Here is a 24,154-nt window from a genome sequence, read left to right as displayed (position 1 = left end):
AACCTGGTGTCGAGTGATATTTTCCTAACAATAATCGATTATTGGTTTGAGTAATACAAAGAAATATCTGGACATATAAAGAGAATTGTTTTCAAAGTTGCCTAACAAAATAAGAGGGAAACCAAATAATGTGCTCAAAATTCATCCAAATTAAAACAAGCTTCCTTCAGTTATTGTGATTACTCTTATGTATATCTTATTTTCTTTATCTTTGTTTTATTTCTATATTAACCGTACTTAATGATGTGTCTTTGGACTGCTGTAACACTCTACCTTTCCAATCTAGGGATCATTCATCTTGTTCCTATCTTATGTTATTAGAGACAAACACAATCTCCTCGTAATCTGCCTGTCTCTCTGAATAAAGCACTGACTTGGACGGAAGGCTGCCTCATAAACACATAAAGTCCTTTCTTCTAAGAGGTTGTAAAACGAACCAGCTGATGCAAAGCAAACAGCAGAACATTATAAAAGATGACTAAACAAATCGACTCGGGTCAAATGTGACAAAAATCTGCTCCCTAAAAATTGGTTTCAAATATATTATTTATATGAATAACTCACTTAAAATGGTATATAACCCATTGTGAAATATTTAGGTACTGATTTAAAAAACGGTGCAGAATGTGCTGTGCCTGAATCAAGTCTCTTTGCTGAAACTTAGAAAATAAGCTTGTAATTTATATATTTTTTTGTAACAAAATAGGCACTCTACTTATTCATATCAGTGTAAATCCTTGCCCTCGAGAGATTTGTATAATTTGTCAACCACACCCTATTAATTACTCAAATGGATCAGTTACACAATATTATACCTAATGATATCCTCCAGTGTGTATTTGTGTGTGCCCACAGTGACAGAGTGCTGAGTCACGTATGGATGGTAAAAGGAACACGCCCAAACACTGTGAGGGCGCGGAGTCTAACTATTTCCCTCTTCTTAGAGTTTTTTTTCTCTACTTACACTCCACCCATGACGTTGGCAGACTGTGTTTTGCAACCATGGGCGACGTCCTGCATGTTGGGGACAGGTCCCAGCAAGTCCACATTGAGCCCTCGTGCATCAAAGTGCCGGTCCATGAACAGTTTAACGTGAGGGGAGAGGTAATCCTAGGGAACACAATACAGGGAAATGATAAGAAAGGGAACTTTGTCTACTTCTCTCACTTCAAGTCTTTCAGGTTTCCAGTTCATTAAGAATCAACAGGGGCAGAGCGGACACTGATGAGATGATCAGTGCACTGTGAAAGCTGAATCAATGCGGAGACACCCCATCAATGAGAGGGAAACGAGATCTTGCAGATGAATGTTTGTATTATATTACAGGTGACACTTACTGTGCACACAGGCCGAAGTGACAGGAGCCCATCCTCAGACCCCCCCCAGTCACTGCAGTGAGGATACTCCCCCTCCTCCAGGATGTACTGCTGCCCCTCAAAGTCCGCCTCTAGATAACCCACCCAGCTGCAAGGACACAACGGAAATCATTCACAAAAAGTTCACAATTTCTTTCAGCAATCATCTAATTTTTTTTAAAGAAGAAACTGAGAATATCTACCTAGACAAGTGGTCGGATTACTATCAACGTTTACCATGAATCCTTGTATGACCGTATTGACATGTTTTAATGCTTTGAAGATATCAAACTTTAAAGGGGTGTGGCTTAGCACATAAATAGGCTAAAGTCAATCATTACAGAATTGGCAAAATATGTTTCATAACAGTGTTCAAGTATTTTGAAACGGCTCCATACGGGGTGCAAACAGTTCCAAAGTCGTGTAGCTCTGGAGCCTATTTAGCCATGAATCAATGAAAGTGTGTCCAAACATAGTAAACTCAGACAGATACTTACAAACCGCCAAGTATCTTTATAGAACCCACTGCAGACAGGGTCTTCTTTCTCTCCTCTGGTTTGCCCGTTTTCTCCTCTTCCAGTTCTTCTTGCAAGTTGTACACATCACCCTCGACCTCTATGCACTCTCCGTCAAAGTTGGGCTTCTCAAACACTAAGGCCTGGGGAAAGAAGGAGTTAAAGATGAGAGGTCATTGTAAAGACAGGCCATGGAAGTGTATCGGTCTACAGAGTGTGTTCCCCTAGTGCAGTGTTTCTCAAACTTTTTCATACCAAGGACCACTTAACCAATAAAAAAACACTCGCGGACCACCTAACTCCATAAATATCCCAAAACACATTGTTTTTCTAGAACAGATTATAAATCACCTGAAAATGGTACAAACAACTGGCAACATGTGTGACGAAGGTGTTGCCCTGGGTTTTATTATGCAATAGAAAGTGAAACTTAAGCTCGTTCCATTGCGGAGATATTCCCGCGAGAGTGCGGAAAACTTAAATGTATTTATTTATATCAAATGTGAAATGTTACCAATATACTCACGGACCACTAGGGGGCGCTCACGGACCACCAGTAGTCCGCGGACCACAATTTGAGAAGCACTGCCCTAGTGTATGGTTTGGCTCATTTCCGTCCTAAAGTATAATGAAAATCATTCTTCATTTTACAGTGACATCCAGCCTACAATGGAAGCTCTAGCGGGCAATTGAAAAAAAGGTTTGCAAGGATCCTCAGTATGTTGCTTTTTTTGGGTGAAATAAAGCATTGTTTTAATACTTGTTTGGACAAAAAGAGGTTGAAGTGCACCAATCTATGCACTCTTAATAAAACGTACATATATTGTGTGTCTACAAGTAATTTAATATTACATATATGTTGGCAAGAAAACATGTTAATCCTATTTATAACAAGTGGTAGTGGTGCATGTCAGCCTCTTGTGGCCAAAATAAGTAAAAACAAACAGCCACAACGTTCTGTTCCCCAACCGGTTTCATAGATTACAAATAAGGAAGGAATTTAATGGATTTATTAGACTTGGTCAAAATGGATCACCAACATCTATATTTTTTGCATTTCGTAGAATACATGAAGTACACAAAAAAAAAACAGTTTAGACCGAGTCTTTATTTCTTTGAGTATTGCGTGTGAGCTGTATGTAGGACATTTAGTGTATATTTCCTTTGGGAACACTTTTAGTGGAACCAGGAACAACATCTAGTTGCTTTCAAAGACAAATAAATAAATGAAAAGCTGCTAGTGGGTAACTTCTTTCTTAACATTGAAAATAATTAAAAGCTTTGTAGTCAGCTCCCCTAAATATTTCAACTATTAATTTTATAATAAATTGTTTAGCTTAAAACGTAATTCCCCTGCTTGTCAACCATTCGTTTCCTCTTAAGACATTTAATAACTAATGGTTAAAACAAGGAAGACTTGGTGTTGGCACTTCCGTGGTGTCTGTAAACAGCAGATATGTATCGATGAAACAAATGTAACACACCTTTCTTTCATGAGGATGCTCCACCTTTATCTCTCCCTGTCATGAAGAGATACACATACATGTCAGACCAAGGCAACTTACAAAATGACATTATAGTGGAAACACATATTCTATACTTTATATCAACTGTACCATGCAGAGGGGTCTGAGCGAGCCGATGAAGGGCTGAGGGAAGCCCCAGGCCTCTGGGCAGGGATACTCCCCCACCTGCAGCACTCCCACACACCCTCCAAACCCTGGATCAGTGTACACCAACCAGCTGGAGACACAGACACAGCATGACAAAGGGGAAAGGGAGGGAAGAGAACTTTATGCTGAGAGAATCTCCCTTCGCAGTGCTCTGAACAGGCAGATCTGTATTATCATTACACATGAGTAAAAGGACTACAAACTGTACTTCACCTCTAATCTAGTAGAACAATGAAAGTAAGATAACCATCAATCATGAGCAAGAGTTAAAACTATGCTTAAAGAATGGCAAGCTCTAGCCTGTGTGCATCCCTTCATAGACAGAGTTTGATTTAAAACGACCACTTAGTGGCAGGGATGACACCAATATTGAAACTGAAATGTTTCCAAAATGCAACAACCACATTTACATAGATTGTTACTTTGAATTAGTCGGTTGAACTTACACTCCAGAATGAACCTTAATGGAGCCAGTGGTCTGCGGCATACTGTACGAGCCAATCTCCACCGTCTCGTCATAGTAAGAGGTCATCCTCCCCATCCCATTGACCTCAGGATACAGGTCAATATGGGGAATGCTATAGTCCTGTAAACACAAAATAAAAATAAAATATTGTGCATTTGAATTGTATCAGTGCCCATGCATTTAAAAAGAAGCCATACTTTTCTATTGGTACATTTAAATATAAGAAATCCACATAAAATACAGTATACAATAAAAATATATACAGTCACAAACGGTCTGCTAAAAAAATAAATACTTACAAATAAATTATTGAGATACAATATTCAGGATTCTTTTTTAACAAATTCCACAGGGATCATACGTGACTGGAAACAACATAACAGCACACACAGTTACAATAACAGTATGGAAACAGTATGACAGGTTAACGTACTCTAACTGCCAGTCGAATAGAGCCTATGACCATAGGTGCTGTTGGTACAGGCTGACCCATTGCATCTGGTGTGGTCGGGGTCCCTTCCTCTGCCCACATATTCACTAAGTGATCCGTAGGACCTTCCTCCAGGGCGATGATACGACCCTGGAAGCCAGGTTTCTCATAAAGCAGCCAGCTGATGAAAAAGAGAGTTACATTGTCAGTCATCTTGCAGTTTATGAACGGAGACATTTCACACCTGTAGATCACTCTGTTAGATAGACGTTTATAAGGACAAAGAGAAACAAAAAACAAATGGGATGAATCTGAAACAACAAGTACCAACAGAGACTAACATATATATCAAATACACTTACCATCCTCTGATGACTCTGACTGAGATGACAGGGGACAGCTTCATCGTGGTGGCATCCTCTACATCACAGTACAGTTCAAACTGCTGCCCTCCAAATTGGTCTTGCTCATGTACGACAATCTGGATTCAAATAGACATTTCATTAGAACATGTAGCAGCAAGCACCATCATATTGACTCAAAACTCTAGGAAATAACATGTAATCATACCTTTCCAGGCCTTTTGTGGAACCCTCTTACTGCAGGTGTCTGAAAGAAAATGTAATCATTTCATCATGAACTTAAACTTAAAAAAGTAGATTTAACTTCAATTGTTATCTTTTTCAGAGCTGAATTATATGTGGAAATAGGAACGATTTATCCCCAGCTGTCAACTCCTTAAAGTGTTGATTTGCATTTTTTAGCAAACTTTGTAACATGTATCCACTACTTCCAGCTATGTATTTCATTTTGTTAACCATATTCAATAACGCTTACACAACATTTGTTAAACCAAATGGTAAATTATTTTTGGTCATATAAGTAGAGCCGCACTATAATCTATCCCTGGCAACTGCAGAAATAAAAACCCTTAAGGTACAAGTGTGTTGGAATCATTGAGGGAGAGAATTGAACACATGCCGTGCAGTAAGTAATACACAGACACATGTTTTGCATAGTCTTGCTTTGTTTGCATATAAATGCAAATATGTTGTGACGTGACAGTTCAGCTTTAGCTGATCGTGGCAGATATCCGCTGCCAGGTGAGGCCATCCTGCTTTGTCCTGTCTTTACTTGCAAATCATTCATAACTTTGTTGCAACAGCACCACAAGACAGGATATGAGACCGAGCCATATTACCATGGAAACAAACTTGAAGAGAGAAAGCTTCTGTTAGGGCATAGCTCAAAACCCATTCAGGCTGTGGGCCACTATACCTTTTTTCTTTCAAAGTTGAATAAAACGAAAAATGACCTGTATTATAAAAGATCATAATTTAAAGGATTTAAACTCCTACCTTAGGCTTAGGTTTAGTTAGTCCATTCAGGGAAGTCAGCTGGCTGTTCTCGCTGGTTGGAGGCAGTGCTGCGGGGCCCTTCAGGCTCTCTTCAACATTTGGTACTTCTATTGGGGTCTGGTCCATTGTCGCACCCTTAGGACCTAGTTCAGTTTTAGTCATATGTGTAGAGCCGCTGGAGGCCTCAGACTCTGATTCGTTCTTCTTGAGGTACTTCTCTGAATGAACAGGCTGCTTTAACTCTGAGAACGACGGGAGAGCAGGAGGAGGAGGAGAGGAGGAGGGGTTGACTGCTGACTCACTAACTGCACCTATACCACCACCCACAAGTGGGCCTTGGTCTTTACCTTTCACACCCTTCTTATCTGCAGGCAGAGATGAATCACACACTCCTTTCTTTCCAAGCGAGAGCAGGTCCTGTTTTGGAGTAGAACGCGTGCTATTTGTGTCAGAGGCAACTTCCTCTTTGGCCTTCCTGGAGGACCGAGGGGAATTCATTAAGCTGGAGAGGATGGATATCCTCCCAAGTCGCGATGTCAGCTTCCCTGCCTCTTGTCCATTGTTATTTCCCTCTTCTTGTCCATTTTCAGTATTATCCCCCTCTTTAACTCCATCTTTGCCTTCCACCTCATCAAGTGAATTCATCTGGCCTCGAGATGTGCAATTGGCATTATCCTGTTCTCGTTCCAGAATCAGCCCTTCTCTACTAGCTGCTTTCCGTTTCATCACCATAGATAATAGGGGAGGGTCCTTAAAACCTGCGCCATTTTTCCCTAAGCCGAACTGGAATTGCTCTCGATCAAATGGTTCAAAATGGTCCTCAATGATAGGCGACAAAGTAAGAGGTGGAGACGAGGACCGTTTACGAATATGCTTCTTGGGAGGCAGTGAGAAAGGAATGCTGCCCTCCTTAATGCTCCTGATTAACTCATCATAGTCATCAGGATCAAGAGATTCATCCTCACTTCTAGAGGCCTTAAGTATTCTTTTATGCGCCTTCTTCTGCTTCCGATGCTCTAAATCTAACAAACTAGATGGAGATCCCTTCTTTAGCTGAGGACTTTGAGATGTTGCGGGTGCTTCCGCTGTTGCAGAAAGAGACAAACTGCCGTTGAGTGATGGGCTTGCAGGCTTTTGTGGATCATTGCGGTTTCTGGTTTTCTCTTTTTCTAAAGTCTGCTGTTCCCGTTCGAAACCACTGCCTGTTTTAGTTTTTTCTTTGGTATCTTCATCCTTCTTCTGAGCATCAGTGCTATAATGTCCCGTCTCTGGAACAACAGTGGGCTTGTCTTTTTGTTCTGCACCACTTATTTTGCTAGATGCATCTTTCACAGAAATGCTTTCGGACTCTTGGTGAGCATCTAACTTTGATGCCTTCTTCTGCTGATTTTCCTGCTTTGTCACTTTATTTGATATTTCAACGCCTTCTTTCCTTTCTTTAATTTTCTTTTGTTTCTCATCATTCTTGTTGGCTGCTTTAAAATGTGTGGATTGACCAGTGACTTTCTCTGGTTTATTAATCCTTAAAGGTTCATCTCTGACAACTGAGGGCTTCTGCTCCTTTTCTGTGCTATCTTCAAAGTTAGCATTCTCAATAACAATCTCATTCACCAAACTCGTCATTGGTAAATCCTTTGTTTCAGTCTTTTCTTTAGTTCCTTCTACCCTCTGAGTTTTAGTGCATTCATCCTTTAGTTCTTGAATTTGGCCTTCTGATTTCTTCTCTTGTGCTTTTTTTTTCAGGTCAGCCTTTGAGCGTTTTCTTGTATCTGCTTTGGTAATGTTCTGATGTTGAACTTCAACAATTACAGACTTCTGATCCTGTTGGTTGCTAACTTCATGGTCAACTTCCGAATTCGCCGTCTCATTCAGCAAACGCTCTACTGATGTCCCCTTTGTTTCAGTATTCTCTTTAGCCCCACCAGCCCTTTGGGTTTTGTTGCTTACAATCTTTAATTCTTTAATTTGGATTTCTGATTTCTTCTCTGGTGCTTCTGTTTTTACCACCTCTTGTTTCAGGTGAGCATTTGGAGGTTTGGATTCTTTTGATTGGCTGGTATCTGGATTGGTTATGTCCTCATGTTGATTTTTAACAACTACAGTCTTTTGATCCCGCTGGTTGATAACTTCAAAGTTAGTATTTGCATTTGACGTCTTACCCCCCAAGCTCTTTCCTGATAAATCCATTGTTTCAGTCTTCTCTTTAGGTCCACCAGCGCTCAAGGTTTTTGTGCTTACAACCTTTGGATCTTGAATTTTTCTTTCTGATTTCTTCTCTGGCGTTTCTGCTTTCATCACTTCCCGTTTCACATCAGTACTTGGAGTTTTGGATACTGTTGATGTATTGGTATCGGGTTTGGTTATGCCCTCATGATGATCTTCAACAATTACAGACTTCTGAACCTGTTGGTTGCTAACTTCACTGCTAGCGTTCGCAGTTGACGTCTCACTCACCAAACTCTTTACTGATGAATCCTTTGTTTCAGTCTTCTCTTTAGCTACACTAGCACTCAAAGTTTTTGTGCTTGCAAGCTTTGGTTCTTGAGTTTGGTTTTCTGATTTCTTCTTTGGTGCTTCTGATTTTTGCACTTCCTGTATCACGTCAGTACTTGGAGTTTTGGACACTGTTGATTTATTTGTATCTGGTTTGGTTATGTCCTCATGTTGATCTTTAGCAATTACAGACTTCTGATCCTTTGTTGATGAATCCTTTGTTTCAGTCTTCTTTTTAGCTCCCTCAACACTCTGAGATTTGGTGGTTGCAACATTTAGTTCTTGACTGTTGCTTTCTGATACCTTTGGAGTTTCTAATGTCTTTGCTACCTTACCTCTGACACTCTTGACTGATGAATCTTTTGTTTCTATCTTTCCTTTGATACCAGATGCACTTTGAGTTTCAGTACTTACAACCTTTAGATCTTTAATTCGGCTTTCTGATTTCTTCTCTGGAGCTTCTGATTGAACCGCTTCTGCTTCCTGTTTCAGGTCAGTTTTTGTACAATCTTCATTGTACATAGGTCGGAGTTCTTGAGTTGTATCACTTTGTGAAATCTGTTCCTCCAGTAGTTTCTTTTGAACTTGAGTTTTGTCTGTCTGTGGTTGCGGTTGCAGGTTAGATTTTGGATGTTTGGATTTTATGAATTGGTTTTTCTCTGGTCTTGTAATGTCTTCATCTTGCTCTCTCACAAGTGTGGACATCTGGTCTTTCTGTTTGCTTACTTCAGCATTTACAATTGGAGTCTCATTCACCAAACTTTTGATTGGTGTATCTTTTGTTTCAGTCTTGTCTGTAGTACCTTGAGCACTCTGGGTTTCACTGTTTACTGCTTTTAGTTCTTGAGATGTATCCATTTGTGAAAAATAGCTTTTTGTTGTCTTCTTTGGAACTGTTTCTGTTGCAGGTTGCTGTTCTAGGTTAGCATTTGAACCATTGGATTTCGCTGATCCATTAGCATTCTCCTCTTCTTTATCCCCATCTCGATTTCCAGCTTTTAACGTCTTCTGTTCCTTTTGTTTCCTAACTTCAGAATTCTCATTTGGTAAATTCTGCATTGATACTTCCTTTGTTTTACTCTTAGTAGTTGTAGTGCTTATTTTCTTAGCAACGTCAGCTTGTTTGTCCCCCTGTTTTGCCTCATTATCCCCGATCTTCTTATCTTTGGTAAGAATGACTTTTGGTTCCTGTTCATTTTCCAAAGTTTGAGTGTTCATGTGCTGATCATTTTCCTGATCACCACTCTCTTCAATTTCCCTTAAGAGGATCTCACATTGCTTCTTTGTATCAACCAAACCGGCTGTATTGTCCTGGAGTGCACTTTTTGCTTGCTCAGCCTTCTTCTCTTCCAGGGCATCTGTAACTACCGTCTGTATTCCGTCCTCTGAGTCAGGCTGTGAACATTGCTTTCCTGATGAAAGATCTGTTGGCTTCTGTGGTTTTGTAAGGTCTTTTCTTTCTTCATCCTCAACAGTTATGCGCTTCAGCTCCTTTTTGAAACTGCTCTGTGAGTCAGCACTTTCCACCACAGTATCATTTAGCTTTTTATTTGGTTTTGAGTCCTTCTCATCTCTTTCACATTCTCCTGGCAGTAAAAGAGGCTCTTTGTCCATCTGATTTTCAACATTCTTTTGCAATTCACAAACAGTCACAGCCTCTGTTTGAATGTCCAAACCCTCTGCTGGTTTCTTGCCAACCTCCTCCATACGTTTCTCTTTAAAATCATCGGATAAATCTCTGCTCGATGTGGGAAATCTATCATTTTTAAGAATTTGATCCTTCAATAACTCATTTTGCTGCTCTGCTCTGACCAGGTCAACACCAGTATCAATGGAAGTGCTTGCTAATACAGCTTTTGGTTCAGCATCTTGGTCTTTAGCAGGAAGACTATTTCTGCCATTATATTCCTTAGAAGGGACCTTATTTGTTTCTTTAAAGGAAACACTCCCTGGTAAAACATGATCCAGATCAGAACGGGCCATTGTGTCACAGTGAGTGCTGCCAACCACAACAGCTTTGGCTGACATACCACTTACATCCTCATAGGCGGGTATTGTGTCCTTCGCCAACACATTGAACATTGAATCTGGTTTTCTGTTACCTATTAGCTGCGTTGCCCCTGAATTGTCTTTCTCTTTCACTTCTTCTGGACAAATCTTTGGTGCTGTTTCCTGTTCCTGCTTGGTGTTTTCACTTTGAATGTGAGCTGTAGTGGGTTGCAAATCGAGTTTTGCACCAGTAACTACATCAGAAATAAGCGTCTGAGATGGACTTGCCTTGGCAGCATCACTGCGTGGCAACGCCTCAGCCCCTGAGCCTTTTAGTGGTGTAACTATTATTTGAGCCTTTTCTGGAATAATTGCATCATTGTTTTGTATTTGTTGGATGTTTGAAATATCCTCTGTTGCAGGACTGGTTATGCTCTCCTCTAATTCTTTTGACCCTTTTCCTTTTGTTTTGTTTTCACCTATACTGTCTGTGAGTTTTATTGCATGCTCTTTTCCTTCTTTTGATAGAGAATCGAATACAAATATGTCACCAATGGAATTGTCTTTCACTTGATCTGCTTTGACACTCTCAGACGCTTTGTTCTGATTTGAGTCCTCCTGTTTGGACGTGGATGTGCTCACAGAATTCTCAGTTGGTGAAGGTTTTCTGGATCTTACTTTGTTGGGGCTTCTCTCACCTCTTGTAGGAAGCCTGCTTACAGGCGATGGGACTGGACTCTTTTGGCTTTTGAAGTCGCTGGGTTTGGAGAGCCTTGAAGAGAAGGGTTTCTCTTGCTTGGTGGGAGGTGGAGAGATACTAGTGGCGCGTGTGTCACTGTCTTCTTGGTTGATGCTTCTTTTAGCGGGGCGATTGGATGATCTTGGTGACAGCATACCTCCTGTTTGTGACACAAACAAATAGTTGTATGACAAACAAGAATACAAATCAATCTTATGCATTCTTGTCAAGTTAGGTGAAAAGATGTGTGGTAAATAGGAAGCTGGAGCAAGGAGATAAGCTTAGCTTAGAATAAAAACAGAAAAGCAGCACATCTAAAGGTAACAACATAAAAATAAATACAAGTATATTTACTCTAAAGCTTAATAGTTGTCATATTAAAGGTAGTGTAGGTAAGAATGGAGAAACCAGCTCGAGTGCGAGTCAGATAATTGGACGTGCTTTTTACAGTGCCGCGGCTTCCACAGCTGAAATATTTGTATATATTTATTGTCAGCATTTAATTTATTCATTGCTATCGGGATGTTAAGAGCATTCCATGGAATATAACAAAAAGTGTTTCTGAAGTGAATTACCTACCCCACCTTTAAAGCTCTTTGCAAAGTGTAAAAACATTCATAATGAGTTTTCCACCAATATTGATCTGCTGGTTGTTTGTTGGTTTTTGTACTTGTACAAATTCATCTGTTCTATATTTCCAACTAAATCCTGCAACCTGATTGGATGCTGTCAGAGTGTTTAAAACAAGGTGGATTCTGGAAATGAAAAGCCAACTTTGTGGGAATTAATTTGTGGGAATTAATTGTCAATTGTTAATTAATCAATTTTCTTTTCTTTTTCAAGTCGATTCTAAATTCATATTTCTTTTTATTGTTGTCCGACTCGCGTTTAAGTCATGTAACACAAGTCCACACCTTTGCTGTCAACTACGGTCCAATGATTCTGACATAATGACAGTATACATATGTTTTGTTTGTACTTACCTGTCTTGGGACTTTCAGGCAGTGAAGGTGGTGATGCACCACCAGGCCTCTCATCTCGAATGACTTCTTGCTGCTTTGGCTTCTGTTCGGTCTTGGATATGTCTAAATCGGTCTGGTCATGTGTCATCCTTTTGAAGTTGGTGCCACTTGTTAGAGTTGTATCAACATTCTTCTTTCTTGCAGGAGATGAAATGGGTAATCGGCTCTTTAATGCCGAGGAGGCATTACTCTCCCTGTCCGTTTGGTGTCCTGCTTTAACAATACTCTCCTCGTGGTCATTCTCCAGGCCGTTTACCAGCTTTATGGAGTCACTGACCTCATTTGGCTTTTCTTTAATAAGCTTTGTTCCGGTCTTGTTTGTTGTTTTTGTTGGAGAAATGTTCCCTGACAGAGCTCGGCCTCCCTTGGCTTCTTCAAAACTTTGTTTCCTGACAGCTCTGGCTGGACTCACCGGAGATTTCAAGGCCTCAGTGAACACTGACCCGGAAGCATCAGCCACTGGCATTTTATCTGGTGTCACTGGTGATTTCACATCAGCATCCGATCCTAACCGTTTGGGGATCTTAGACTTTGTAGCAGTTGGACTTAAGGGACCACTGGTGACTTGGTCTTTTACTGTTGGTAACATAGAAGCTGTTTTATCCTTGCTAGGTTCCCTCTGTGCTGGAATATTACTGGAAGTTCCCACTTCTGTGCTCTCTGTGGAGGCTTTAGCCTTTATTGTCACAAGTGTGTCCTTGCTGCCAGCTGCTGATGATGGGGCCTTTGCTCCACTTGCTGTGGTATGCCGACTTTCTGCTGCTGCGTTAACCCCTCGTTTAGAGGGCTGAGCCTGAGCAGTTCCTTGGCCTTTTAACCCAGACCCAGGCGCTTGTGACTTTGCTCTGAACATGTCTGAGTTTGCAGAGATATCATCCAAATCGAAGGCCTCAGACTCTGTTTTTTCTATAACTAGGGGTTCAGGAGTGTTTGTTTCAGAGTGTGTTGTGACGTCTGTTATTGGAAATGGCTCAAGGTTGGCATCCTTAAGTTCCACATTGTTGTTGTCCTGGAGGCTTGGCAGTCTGAAAGGAAAGAGAGTGAGAGAGACATCAGCATAGACATTAACAATCACTCACTGAATGAGTCATCAAAAGGTACAATGAAAAGTACATTCCTTTTTACTCTGCTGGGAAACGTGAAATAATCTGCATGCAAGTCAAATAACTTAAGGGGTAGTTGCATTAGTGTCACTCTGGCAAACATAATAATGTCAACTGTATTCCCTCACAGCTACATTAAAAAAGATGTAATCGAATTACAGGTACATTATTATGCCACTTTCATTCTTTTTTAAATGCAGTACACGGACACCTTATCTGATACTTAATATCTGAGTTTCTTATTTTCTAAAGTAATTTTTTTCGGTTGTCTTACATAAAATACTTAAGTAAAAAACATCCTATTGATATTTATTTCTTCTTGTATTTCTTCGCATTGCATTTGATATTGAGGTCAACCAAAAATAACAGAAAGTTATCAGGTTAAATTACTTTCATATTGTGATACTTAGATTTAAATACATTTATTTACAGGTTAATTTTTGAAGTAACCCTCCCAACCATGTTCATAACAACGTCAGCTATGTTAGAGCATAGCTGTGAGACTATCAATCAGTCTTCAGGTATGTGCCAGGCAGGACCATGTGTAGCCTGCAGCGCTCGGTAACTCACACATGTACAGGGTGTTGTCACACCACTATTCATCCCTTTTCTGTTGAGAGCCGTATCCGTACGTATGCAATGCCTACTGTGCCTCAGTGTAACCACGTAACCCTAAAGTCAGACAAAAGTGTTCAGGCTGTAGTCGCCAGTTGCTTGGCCAGTTTCCTAATGACTAACTTACAGTGAACACACACACCATAGGTAAACACAGCAAATGCCACCTTCATTTAAATGAAGCATAAGCCTGACACGTATGTCTAAGAAAGCAACACATGCATTACATTTGTAAGGTAACCTATAGCAGAGTGTTCTATGATTGGATGTACTGTACATGAATATTTCAGTGCAGGTCTGTATTGTTTCCCTCTGGTACAATAGAGCTTGGGAACTCAGATCTCAGGTTGCACGCATGCTTAGCTCTCCAAAGCTCGAAGCCTTGCCCCAGGATCAAAGGGACTATTAAACAGTAACCACAGAAACATTATAACAAACTCACAGTTTCACTTGTGTTGCGTCTGAAGTCTTTGTAGTTGAATCTCTGCTGAGGTCGTCTTCCGCTGCTTCGTCCCCATTCACACTTGTCTCGGGGCTGACGCGCACCTTGTGGGCAAACACTTTGGAAGGCAGATTCACAGACTTGCGCGAAACGCGGTGTTCTCTCACCCTTCGTTTGTCCTGAAGTGAACTTTGCTTTGAGCCTGTGCCAGTGCCGGGCTCCTCCGGCTGTGGTACTGTTGTTTGAACGTCCCCTGTAGTCAGTGCCAAGGAGAGGTCTGATTCTGGCAGGCTTCCACTGGACGGCAGAGCCTCAGAGGGGGTGGAGGGGCAGTCTGCCGCACTCTGGGGGAGAGAGTCGTCCTCAGGAATGACTCGAACAGGTATAGCCAGCACGGGAGGAGAGTCTGCTCTGAAGCCTTCCTCCTCTTGTTTCATTATATCCTTGTCTTTCTCCCCCTCCCTCCCCACATCCTCCTCTGGTCCCAGGTGTGTTTCCACCCATAATGCTTTGTAGAAGACAGGAGAAGCCCCTTCAGGCACTTTCTCTTTTTCAGGTGATGGGCTCCAATCCGAGGCTTCATTGTCCCAAGAGAATACCTGACCCCTCCTCTTGTCTTCCCTCACTAAGTACGGAGAGTCTCCGTCCTCCTTTTGGGTCGTGGCGGGGCGCGAGGTCGACGAACGAGAGCCTAAAGTTATTCCTCTCAAGGCGGTGCTGTGCCCCGTATCTCCAATTTTCACTGACGTTGTCTTTGTTCCCAAGCTTATAGAGGTTAGGTTTGGTGACTTTGGGTTCTCAGCTGCATTGGAAAGGGAGATTTTAAATGTATTCTCTGTATTTTTCACAGTATTTCCATCCAAACTGCTCAGCCTCCTGCTTACTTCCTCCACCACCGACTCTGCAAAGCCTGACTCAGCACTTGGTTGAGTTGTGGTCGCGAGATCCAGATTGGTTGGAGTCACATTCCCAGACTTCCTCTCCGTGCTGGCTGTGCTGACCCTGCACATAAGAACCTCCCTCACACTGCCACTGCTATTGCAACTGTCTGCAAACGGCAGGTCTGCATCCCCCGTCAACAGAGAGATGACGCTGGAGCCGCTGGGACTGGAGTTGTGGCTGAGTGTGTCGCCATACTCTGCTCCCTCAATGTCTTTTCGAGATGGAGTTGGCGTCTTCAGCCCATCCTCCTCTAGGGGCAGGGGCGAACGTGGAGACAGGGGGGATGTTGGGGTGGTTCCATCGCTGGAGGCGTCTGAGCGATGCCTGGTGCTCTTCTTTCTCTTGTTGAAGAAGTGGGAGAAGCGATCCATCATCCCCCTCTTCTCCTCCGAACCCTGAAGGAGGACAGACATAAAGATAAACAACGAGTTGGAGAGAGCAGCTGGCAAACTCTTTCATTTCTAGCGTTGCTATTGATAGAAAGGAAGAAAATAAAACAGGGAACGAAAACTAAAAAGATATGCTCTTCAACGGATACCACAGATAGAAAAAATAGACATCATTTGCCAAATATTTTCTTTGAGGAACTGCAGTATTTACTTCATAGATTACCACACCTTAAAAACTGTAACTTAATTAATGTTAAAAGTTGGATAAATATCTAGTATAATATAACTAATATATTTTTAATTACATAACAATTGTATGTATCTGTGTGGCAGAACCATGTCTCATCTTGTTTTTGCTTAAGAAATTGTAGGAACAGATTACTACATCATTTGTATCATAGGAATTTACAATTAGTTTTACTTGATATAACACCAAAATCAGTGTTGTTCTGAAAATATACATATTTACTTCCAGTTATTGTCATGTCCAAGAAACTTATAGTGAAAGTTTATTCTTTATGTTAGTTTTGTCATGTCCCTTTGTCCTGTGCTTTATGTTTATTCCCTTCATTAATTCTCCCTCTCATTTCAGGCCTCCACGCTCCCCGCCCCCTTCTGTCTCCTGCGTCCTTGATTGTTTTCCCCTGTCCCCTTTACCTGTGTATATATTGTGTTCGCTCCCTCCTGTTCATTGTCTCTCTATGACCTACGTTCCTGCTTACCTCACAGACTTCTCACGGATCTATGTTATCGATCACTGTTCTAGTTTTCCTCGAAAGAGTGTTTTTGTTTTCCTTGTTCTCATTACTGTGCAAATCCCAGTAAAGTCTTATCTTGAAACACTATCCGAGTCTGAGTTTGAGTCGTGCAATTGACTTCATGCCTCAGAGTTCACTCCTTGACAGTTATAAGCTTTGGAATTTAGCTCGAATGCGCTAGAATTTCTGATCTTATGAAGTACAATTATTATGTCTTAAGAAAATATTTTGTATTGTATGTTAAAATGACCAATTCTTATTTTAACAAAACTAGACAAATGTTTGACTATTTGTTATTCTTTTATTAGCATTTGTGTTTTCATAAAAGTTCACCTTCAATTTGTCAAACATATTGTCTTTTCAGGTTAAAGGTTAAAGGTCCCATGTCATGGGATACTAAAATCGATTTATATTGTGCAATTTTCCAAACTCACATGGTTTCTCTCACAGCATCTCTGTATAGTATGTGTATTCCCTCTCTGTCCTAAACGGCTTGTTGGAGCTCCTGCCCCCCCCTCCCTATGAGCCCAGTGGCCATCTGCGAGACACAGCGAAACCCAGCCCGAAACACACACACACACACACACACACACACACACACACACACACACACACACACACACACACACACACACACACACACACACACACACACACACACACACACACACACACACACACACACACACACACACACACACACACACACACACACACACACACACACACACACACACACACACACACACACACACACACACACACACACACACACACACACACACACACACACACACACACACACACACACACACACACACACACACACACACACACACACACACACACACACACACACACACCCGCAGCCTGGCTGGGAGTTTGTGTGTGTGCCCAGGCTGAGTTCCGCGGTGTCTCGCTGCCGACCCCACACCAGTGAGCCAGCTTACAGCTCCCCGCAGCAGCAAGCCTCGCAACGTCCCGCCGAGTGTGTGAGGAAGTCCGCGGATTGGTCCAAACGTAACGGCTCCGCGGACGTAACGTCACTATACCCGAAATACGTCACTATACCCAAGAAGTAAACAATAGAAAAAGAGAAATCTCCAACGAGGCGTTCTGGGGCAGCAGACAGGTCTTTTCTGTGTTAGAGTTTTACTCGCTACAGGGTGCACTTTGAGGGTGTGTGACTCTGCAGACTGTTTACATGCATACAAACCTTCCTAACTCACAAGGGGACGGGCAATAACCAGAAAAGCATGACATGGGACCTTTAACTAAAGGATTAAATGAAAGAGCCCATCAATTATATTTAGGTTGCTTACTTCAATACTCTTTCATCTAATGCCTATTAAAAGAAAAACAATTTACAGAGCCGATTCAAATATGTAAATCAGGCTGAAAATATGAAATCCAGACACCCTGGTGCACATAACAACAAGGTGGTAAACCAATACGGCTGGAGTTTGTTTGCTAATGACTGACTAGACAGATGTAAAAGTTATTTGATGCTCCGTTCAAGGTTCACTTCAGTTATCACAGCTAGCTGTACATAAACAGTACGAGATTGAAATCAAACCACACAGGCTTACGACCAACAAGAGCCTCATAATCAATCAGAACAACATTATGTAATGTCAAATATGGGAACAGAGTGAGCTAGCAGCAGTGACTTGTGTAGAAGTTTTAATTCATATTTTTATATTTGAAGGATTTCTGTCACAGTAAAGAAGACCGAATACAAAGTGAAAAATGCTCTGCCGGCGTGAAACACAACTTGCGCAACCTGGCTAACTACAGTTCCTGCTCAAAGAGCACACGTCAGGACAAGAAGCATGAACCACAGAGTGAAAAAGCAACAGTTACATACCATTTTGACTTCCTGGAGGCTAAAGTGTTGAATTATTTTCGAGTTCTCAAAGAGAGTTAATACTTAAGATTATGATCCGTAAAAAAAGTCTTACATTAAATACAAAAGCCAGTATCCTACTTCTGTAGCAGATTCCATAGAAAATAGAATAGTCCTCTCTGATGAACACACAAGCAGTACTGGCTGCAGGGAGTTGTGCGTGTCAACAGTTAAAAGTCCCAGCGCTGAACAAAGTGACTCCAGGGCATGGTCATTAGCATCATGACTAGAGTACAGAAAAGATATTGTGAAAGATGTCTCACATGGCAAACAGGGGGGAAAGGAATTTACAATCCAGTGATATTGAAAGGGTGTGGAGAAAGCCCCACCCTTCCTCTTTCTAAAGCGGGGCAAATCAAGAGGACATGTGTTATCTGCTGTGTTTTTGGGAGGTTTTATGATAAAAAGCGGTTTTGTCCTCTTTTCCAGTGTTGTCAAACCGTAATTCCCTGAGCAAACAGAACGTAAAGACAGCCTGTGGCCAAGTTGTCCAGCTCTTTTCTAGAATACAACACAAAAACCTAACTGAATAGCCTCTCTCGGATCAAGGATTTTAGTTTTGCTTTAATAAAAAGTGAAGAATGATACAGTACCTCCGGGTCGCTGGAACTTGTTCACAAATCCACGCGCCGAAGCAGTATAAAAACAGCGTACGTAAAGTATCCTGTGTTCAGTGTATGTTTAAGCGTTGTATGGCTACCTGCCGTCCCTCTAAGCAAAGCTTCTATTAGCTCTGCGCTAAGCATTCCTCTTGTATTTACTCACAGCAATAGCTGGAGATATAGAACCATATCTGTGTGCATTATGCTCTACTTCCTTATCTGCCTGCCAACACTCTGCTTCATGCTCTGATCTCAGCAGCCGATAATAAACAATAATAAAGGCAAACACAGGAACAATAGTGGGATCCAAAGTACAGCAGGGTATTGGATCTTTCAGACTCCATGTCAAAGTGTAAACAACGACTCCCACCGACACAAATATATCCAGGAGCAGGTTTGACGGGTTTGATGATAATAGCACACAGACAATGACAGACTATATCATATCATATCATATCATCTTATCTTAAAGTGGAGGCACACTTTCACTGTCACTAAATGTCTACTTTAAATCAGATATGACTTGCTGTCTGTTACTTAGCATTACGCTTTTTTCCCCTGGAGGCAGAAGTGAGAGGAAGCAGTGTGAAAGTCAGAATTTGGAGAATGATCTGGAATGGGAAGCTAAGTATGGTCACTTAAACAAGAAACCTCGGAAAAGTCAAAACAGCTACAAAAAGCTATAATATTTCCCCTTAGTAATACTACAGAAGACATAGTTTAAGTTCTTAACGCGGGAATATGTAATTATCTTTACCTTAAAATACCAGCATCAAAATCCTTTTAATGCTACGTTGACTCGAAGTAATGAGAATTAATTCCTCAGTCCCACTGTTCGCCACAATCTCTTTTTTTTGCAATACGTAAATGTAGTTAAGTTGAAGAAGTGCCTAAGACTTTACGGTACTACGTTGATTTCGTTGAAACTCCATCATATTTTAAGGAGAAATTGTATTTTCAGGTATGTTGCTAACAGTAGCTGATATCAGCTAGTGAGCGGTTAGCTGAGATGGCTGTGCTGCAAGGACATCATCTTACTTTAACCTATTATAAATAGATAAAAGTACTTCAAATATCAAATGTACTGTAAAATAACATATGAAGAAAATAATAATGAAGAAATTGCCCCTCTAAGACGAATTATTTTATATATTATTGAATTATTATTGCAGATGCATTCATTTGAATGAATCAATTTCTATAGTAGTTAGTTAATGCGACCCAAACTTGATTTCAAAACAGTGCATGATATTTTAAAGGGTCCCTGTTGTGCTCATTTCCAGCTTCATATTTGTATTTAGTGTCTCTACTGGGACATGATTACATGCTTTAATGTTCACAAAGCTCTTCATTTTCCTCTTTTCACCCTCTGTCTGAAACCAGAGCCCAGTCTGCTCTGATTCGTTAGCTGTCCGGCTCTGTTGTGATTGGTCAACAATTTAGAGATGTCCCGCCCCTTAGCCTATCAAGTTCAATGTGTAAGACCGTTAGCCAAAATAAGCGCGAGTATTACATAGTGATGTCACTATGGGTGTTTCTCAATCTCGAGTAAAGCTGCTCCAGAGCCACTATTTCAAGCATACTACGTCATCGAGTCCTGCCGAATCATTTCATTTCATTTCAAACCTTTATTTATACAGATAAATCCCATTGAGATCATTGATCTCTTTTTCAAGGGAGACCTGCTCAAGTAGTTCCACATGAAACATAAATAGAACAACAAAAGGACATCATACAGCATCATTTACATAACTATCCACATGAACAGGTACCAATAGCTTCCGATCGAGTAGCATCCAACCGAGCTTTAAAAACATTTAGTGGCACCAGATTGTTCAGTTTCCATTTAATTTGCAGACTATTCCAAGACAGAGGAGCTGCGCATCAAAAAGCTGTCTTCCCTAAAGGCCCTGACACACCAACCCGATTTTGGGAGTCAGAGGCCGTCAGAGGCTGTCGGGCATTCGCGGCGCCGTAGTCAGGTTGGTGTGTCCCGCACCGTCGACCGTGACACGCCTTATTTGGACTGCCAGACCCGATGCATGGCCGATTCAACATGTTGAATCGGCCATGCATCGGGTCTGGCAGTCGGACCAAATAATCACTCTGATTGGCTGTTCAGCTAGCAAATCAGTGCATGAGAAGCGAAGCGGAAGTGAGGGATGTAAACAAACGATTTAAGAAGGCACACACAGACTGCTATTCATTTTCATCTCATCATGGCGATCTGGAATGATGCAAACGAAGACCTGCTCATCACCTTGATCTAGGAGAGGCCAGCTCTGTATGATATTACGGAGAAAAGATACTCTTCTTCTTCTCTGTCTTCCGTTGTTGCCTCTTTTGAATGACGAATACACACTACCGCCGCCTGCTGGTAAGGAGAGTTATTGCCACTCACGCACTGAAGTCGGTGCGGTGTGTTCCCGTGCGACACATGGCCAAAACGCAGGAGAACACGGCCAGGCAACAGCCGACTTCAGCGTCGGCTAGTCCTCTGGTGACTGCTTGGTGTGTCAGGGCCTTAAGACAGTCCTAGCAGTTGGCACATTTAATAAAACCACAGCATTCGATCTCAGGCAGTAGCCACTTACAATTCTCCGTGAGATCAGGGAGCAGATATAAGATGGAAGTTTCCCTAGCATGGCTTTGTATATAAAAATGTACCAGTGACTGAGCCTCCGTACAGTTAGTGAAAGCAAACCAGCCCTTGCATACAGGGTACAGTGATGGGTTAATGCTTTACAGTTTGTCACAAATCTCAGTGCACTGTGATACGCAGCATCTAACTTGACCAGGCAATTGGCAGGTGCATTCATATAGACCAGATCCCCATAGTCCAGCACAGGTAAAAAGGTCACAGTGACTAGCCTTTTCCTGGCCTCAAGCGAGAAACAGGACTTGTTTCTGAAAAAGAACCCTAGCCTAACCCTCAGCTTTTTAAGCAGGTTATTGACATGAAGTTTAAAAGAGAGACAATCATCAAGCCAGATACCAAGGTATTTGTAACAGGCAACCACTTCAAGTTTTATTCCTTGCGTAGTTACAATATCTAAAACAGGCTCTGGTGTCTTTTTAGCTTTAGAAAAGAGCATTACCTTAGTTTTATCCGCATTTAAAAGAAGCTTTAGTTCAGAGAACTGAGTCTGAATAATGTTAAAAACAGCCTGTAATTTAACACCAGCCTCCTTAATGGAGGAAATAACTGTTCCAATGTCCAGCATACTTGGAATTCTACCGAGCACGGCGTACTTCGTTTGGAGAAATGTCGAGGCTGCACATGTGTAGACTCCGCGGTCTTAAAATCCCCACAATGCTTTGCGCACAGGCCCAATTTCCCCAAATCTGTGGCGGAAAATGTAAGGCGGGCCTCTCATATATGACGCACACCTGCACACTTGCTCGCCTGTTCCACTCTTTGTTTTCCGAATGCCAGGAAGTATTCTTGACTCGGAAGACATGTGCTAACAAGCAAGCGTACTTGAGATTGAGAAACACCCTGTGTCAGGTAAGTAAACAAAGGAGTCCAATGGAGGCCTTTCAGTCAAAGGGAACTTTGGAATTTTAGCCTTTACAGATCATTTACATGCAAACCCTATATAACACACTACAGGAGCAAATAAAGGGACAACCCTAAAAGCATAAGAGGGCCTCTTTAAATGATCATCATATGTTTTGCATAAAGAATGTTATGCATTTAACTAGTAACTGAAAGAAATGCTGTTAACATAATGTAGTAAAGAGTACAATATTTCCATTTGAGATTTAGTGGAGCAGAAGTTTAAGTATCAAAAGCAAAAATAAAAAAAATAAACAACAAGTACCTCAAAATGTTCTTTAAAAGTACTTGAGTACTATTAAGTAGAAGAAAGTAAAAACATACTCAACATTACTATGTATTTCTAATTTTACATTCCTTGTTTATTTGCCTTACAAAAGTGTTAGTTTCTCAGAAACAATTGCTGGTTGTCAATATATTTCCTACCTCTGTTTTACACAACAACAGCAACAGAACTATTACATCTGTTAGATTATTGCAAGAAGAAAAAAGAAAAATAGAAATATGAGGTTGAAGTCATGAAATCAATGCTTTTCTCAAGATTGTTTTTAAGCATTTTACAGCTGCTGTGACAACTATTATAAGACTGCAGACACAGCACTTTTGAAATATACACACACACACACACACACACACACACACACACACACACACACACACACACACACACACACACACACACACACACACACACACACACACACACACACACACACACACACACACACACACACACACACACACACACACACACACACACAGATCCGAAACAGTTTCATTTTTTTACTCCAACACTGATAATAAATGTGTGAATAAAACCAACCTTGAAGAATTTGGAGGGTGAGGAAGGGTGGTGTGGCTGGTTCATGTCAAAGCTGATCATGGAGGAGGACTCGGGGTCCCAGTCCTGCTCTGTGCAAACACTCATCTGTTCGAAGCTCCTGGTGGAGAGAGGCAGGAAACAGAGAGGGGGGGGGGGATGTTATGCCATTGGTCTTTGTTTCTGCTCTCATGAAGAGTGCTTTGTTTTTACAGTCACTTCATCAAAGTCCCTGTCCTGACATTTTGTATGGTAACTGATTTCTCAAGGACAAACTGTTATTGTTACAATTTCAATGTGACTTCAATATGCTAGATACAATTGAAAAAAAACATGTGACAGACAAACACAACATTGTTAATGACTGATAATTACATAAAGAGATGTTTATGGTAGAAATAATATAAAATATAATATTCTATAAGTAACAAAAGAAATATACTGTTAATAACAAAATAGAACAATATTGAAAGAATAAAACGAGATATCTAATAGTCAGAATCAGATCAGAAATCCTTTATTAGTCCCACAGCGGGGACATTTACATTGTTACAGCAAAAGTGGCAAAGCAGTTAAAAAAAGGCGTGCAATAACACAGAACATTAACATATTCATATATAGAAGAAAAGCACACTGTCACGGATGAGTGAAGGAAGCAGGACCCAAATGCAGATAACTTTTGAGAAACCCTTTATTCCAAGGATAAAGGATAAATGACAAATACAGAACAGAACACTCTCCGGTGAACTCCGTCACCAACAAACAATGACCCAACACTGAACACAGACAGAGACAAGACTAAATACAAGAAGGGGTAATCATGACAACGAGAAACAGCCGGGCAGGGGAGGAGAAACACAAGGACAACAGGTGAACACAATCGGGTAATCAGGGAGGGAAACAGACAGAAAGCAGACAGGCAGGAAACGGGGGTGAACACTTAACCCAATAAGACAGGAAACCCAAAGACAAGAAAAA

General features: G+C 41.2%; 1 protein-coding gene across 3 annotated transcripts in view; it reads right to left on the bottom strand.

The window, feature by feature from the left end:
* The window catches only part of crybg1a (crystallin beta-gamma domain containing 1a), a 58,099-nt gene that overhangs the window by 6,504 nt on the left and 27,441 nt on the right, over positions 1 to 24,154 (bottom strand). The window contains exons 2-14 of one of the 3 annotated variants that reach the window (XM_034111299.2): positions 23,180 to 23,297; positions 14,201 to 15,537; positions 12,002 to 13,065; positions 5,798 to 11,178; positions 5,010 to 5,048; positions 4,802 to 4,920; positions 4,443 to 4,620; positions 3,990 to 4,129; positions 3,487 to 3,613; positions 3,355 to 3,390; positions 1,853 to 2,013; positions 1,338 to 1,464; positions 965 to 1,110 (exon numbers count right to left, since the gene is read on the bottom strand). In XM_034111299.2, the coding sequence (XP_033967190.1) occupies positions 965 to 1,110; positions 1,338 to 1,464; positions 1,853 to 2,013; positions 3,355 to 3,390; positions 3,487 to 3,613; positions 3,990 to 4,129; positions 4,443 to 4,620; positions 4,802 to 4,920; positions 5,010 to 5,048; positions 5,798 to 11,178; positions 12,002 to 13,065; positions 14,201 to 15,537; positions 23,180 to 23,297 (8,973 nt within the window). Of the gene's footprint in view, positions 1 to 964; positions 1,111 to 1,337; positions 1,465 to 1,852; positions 2,014 to 3,354; positions 3,391 to 3,486; positions 3,614 to 3,989; positions 4,130 to 4,442; positions 4,621 to 4,801; positions 4,921 to 5,009; positions 5,049 to 5,797; positions 11,179 to 12,001; positions 13,066 to 14,200; positions 15,538 to 18,156; positions 18,354 to 18,788; positions 18,988 to 23,179; positions 23,298 to 24,154 lie in introns of those variants that run through there. The other 2 variants (XM_034111301.2, XM_034111300.2) reach the window with 2 other exon arrangements.

Source organism: Pseudochaenichthys georgianus, chromosome 22 (assembly GCF_902827115.2).
Source record: "Pseudochaenichthys georgianus chromosome 22, fPseGeo1.2, whole genome shotgun sequence".
NCBI classification, from domain to species: domain Eukaryota; kingdom Metazoa; phylum Chordata; class Actinopteri; order Perciformes; family Channichthyidae; genus Pseudochaenichthys; species Pseudochaenichthys georgianus.
The sequence above is the reverse complement of the archived record's forward strand: the minus strand, read 5'-3'. Positions and strand labels throughout refer to the sequence as shown.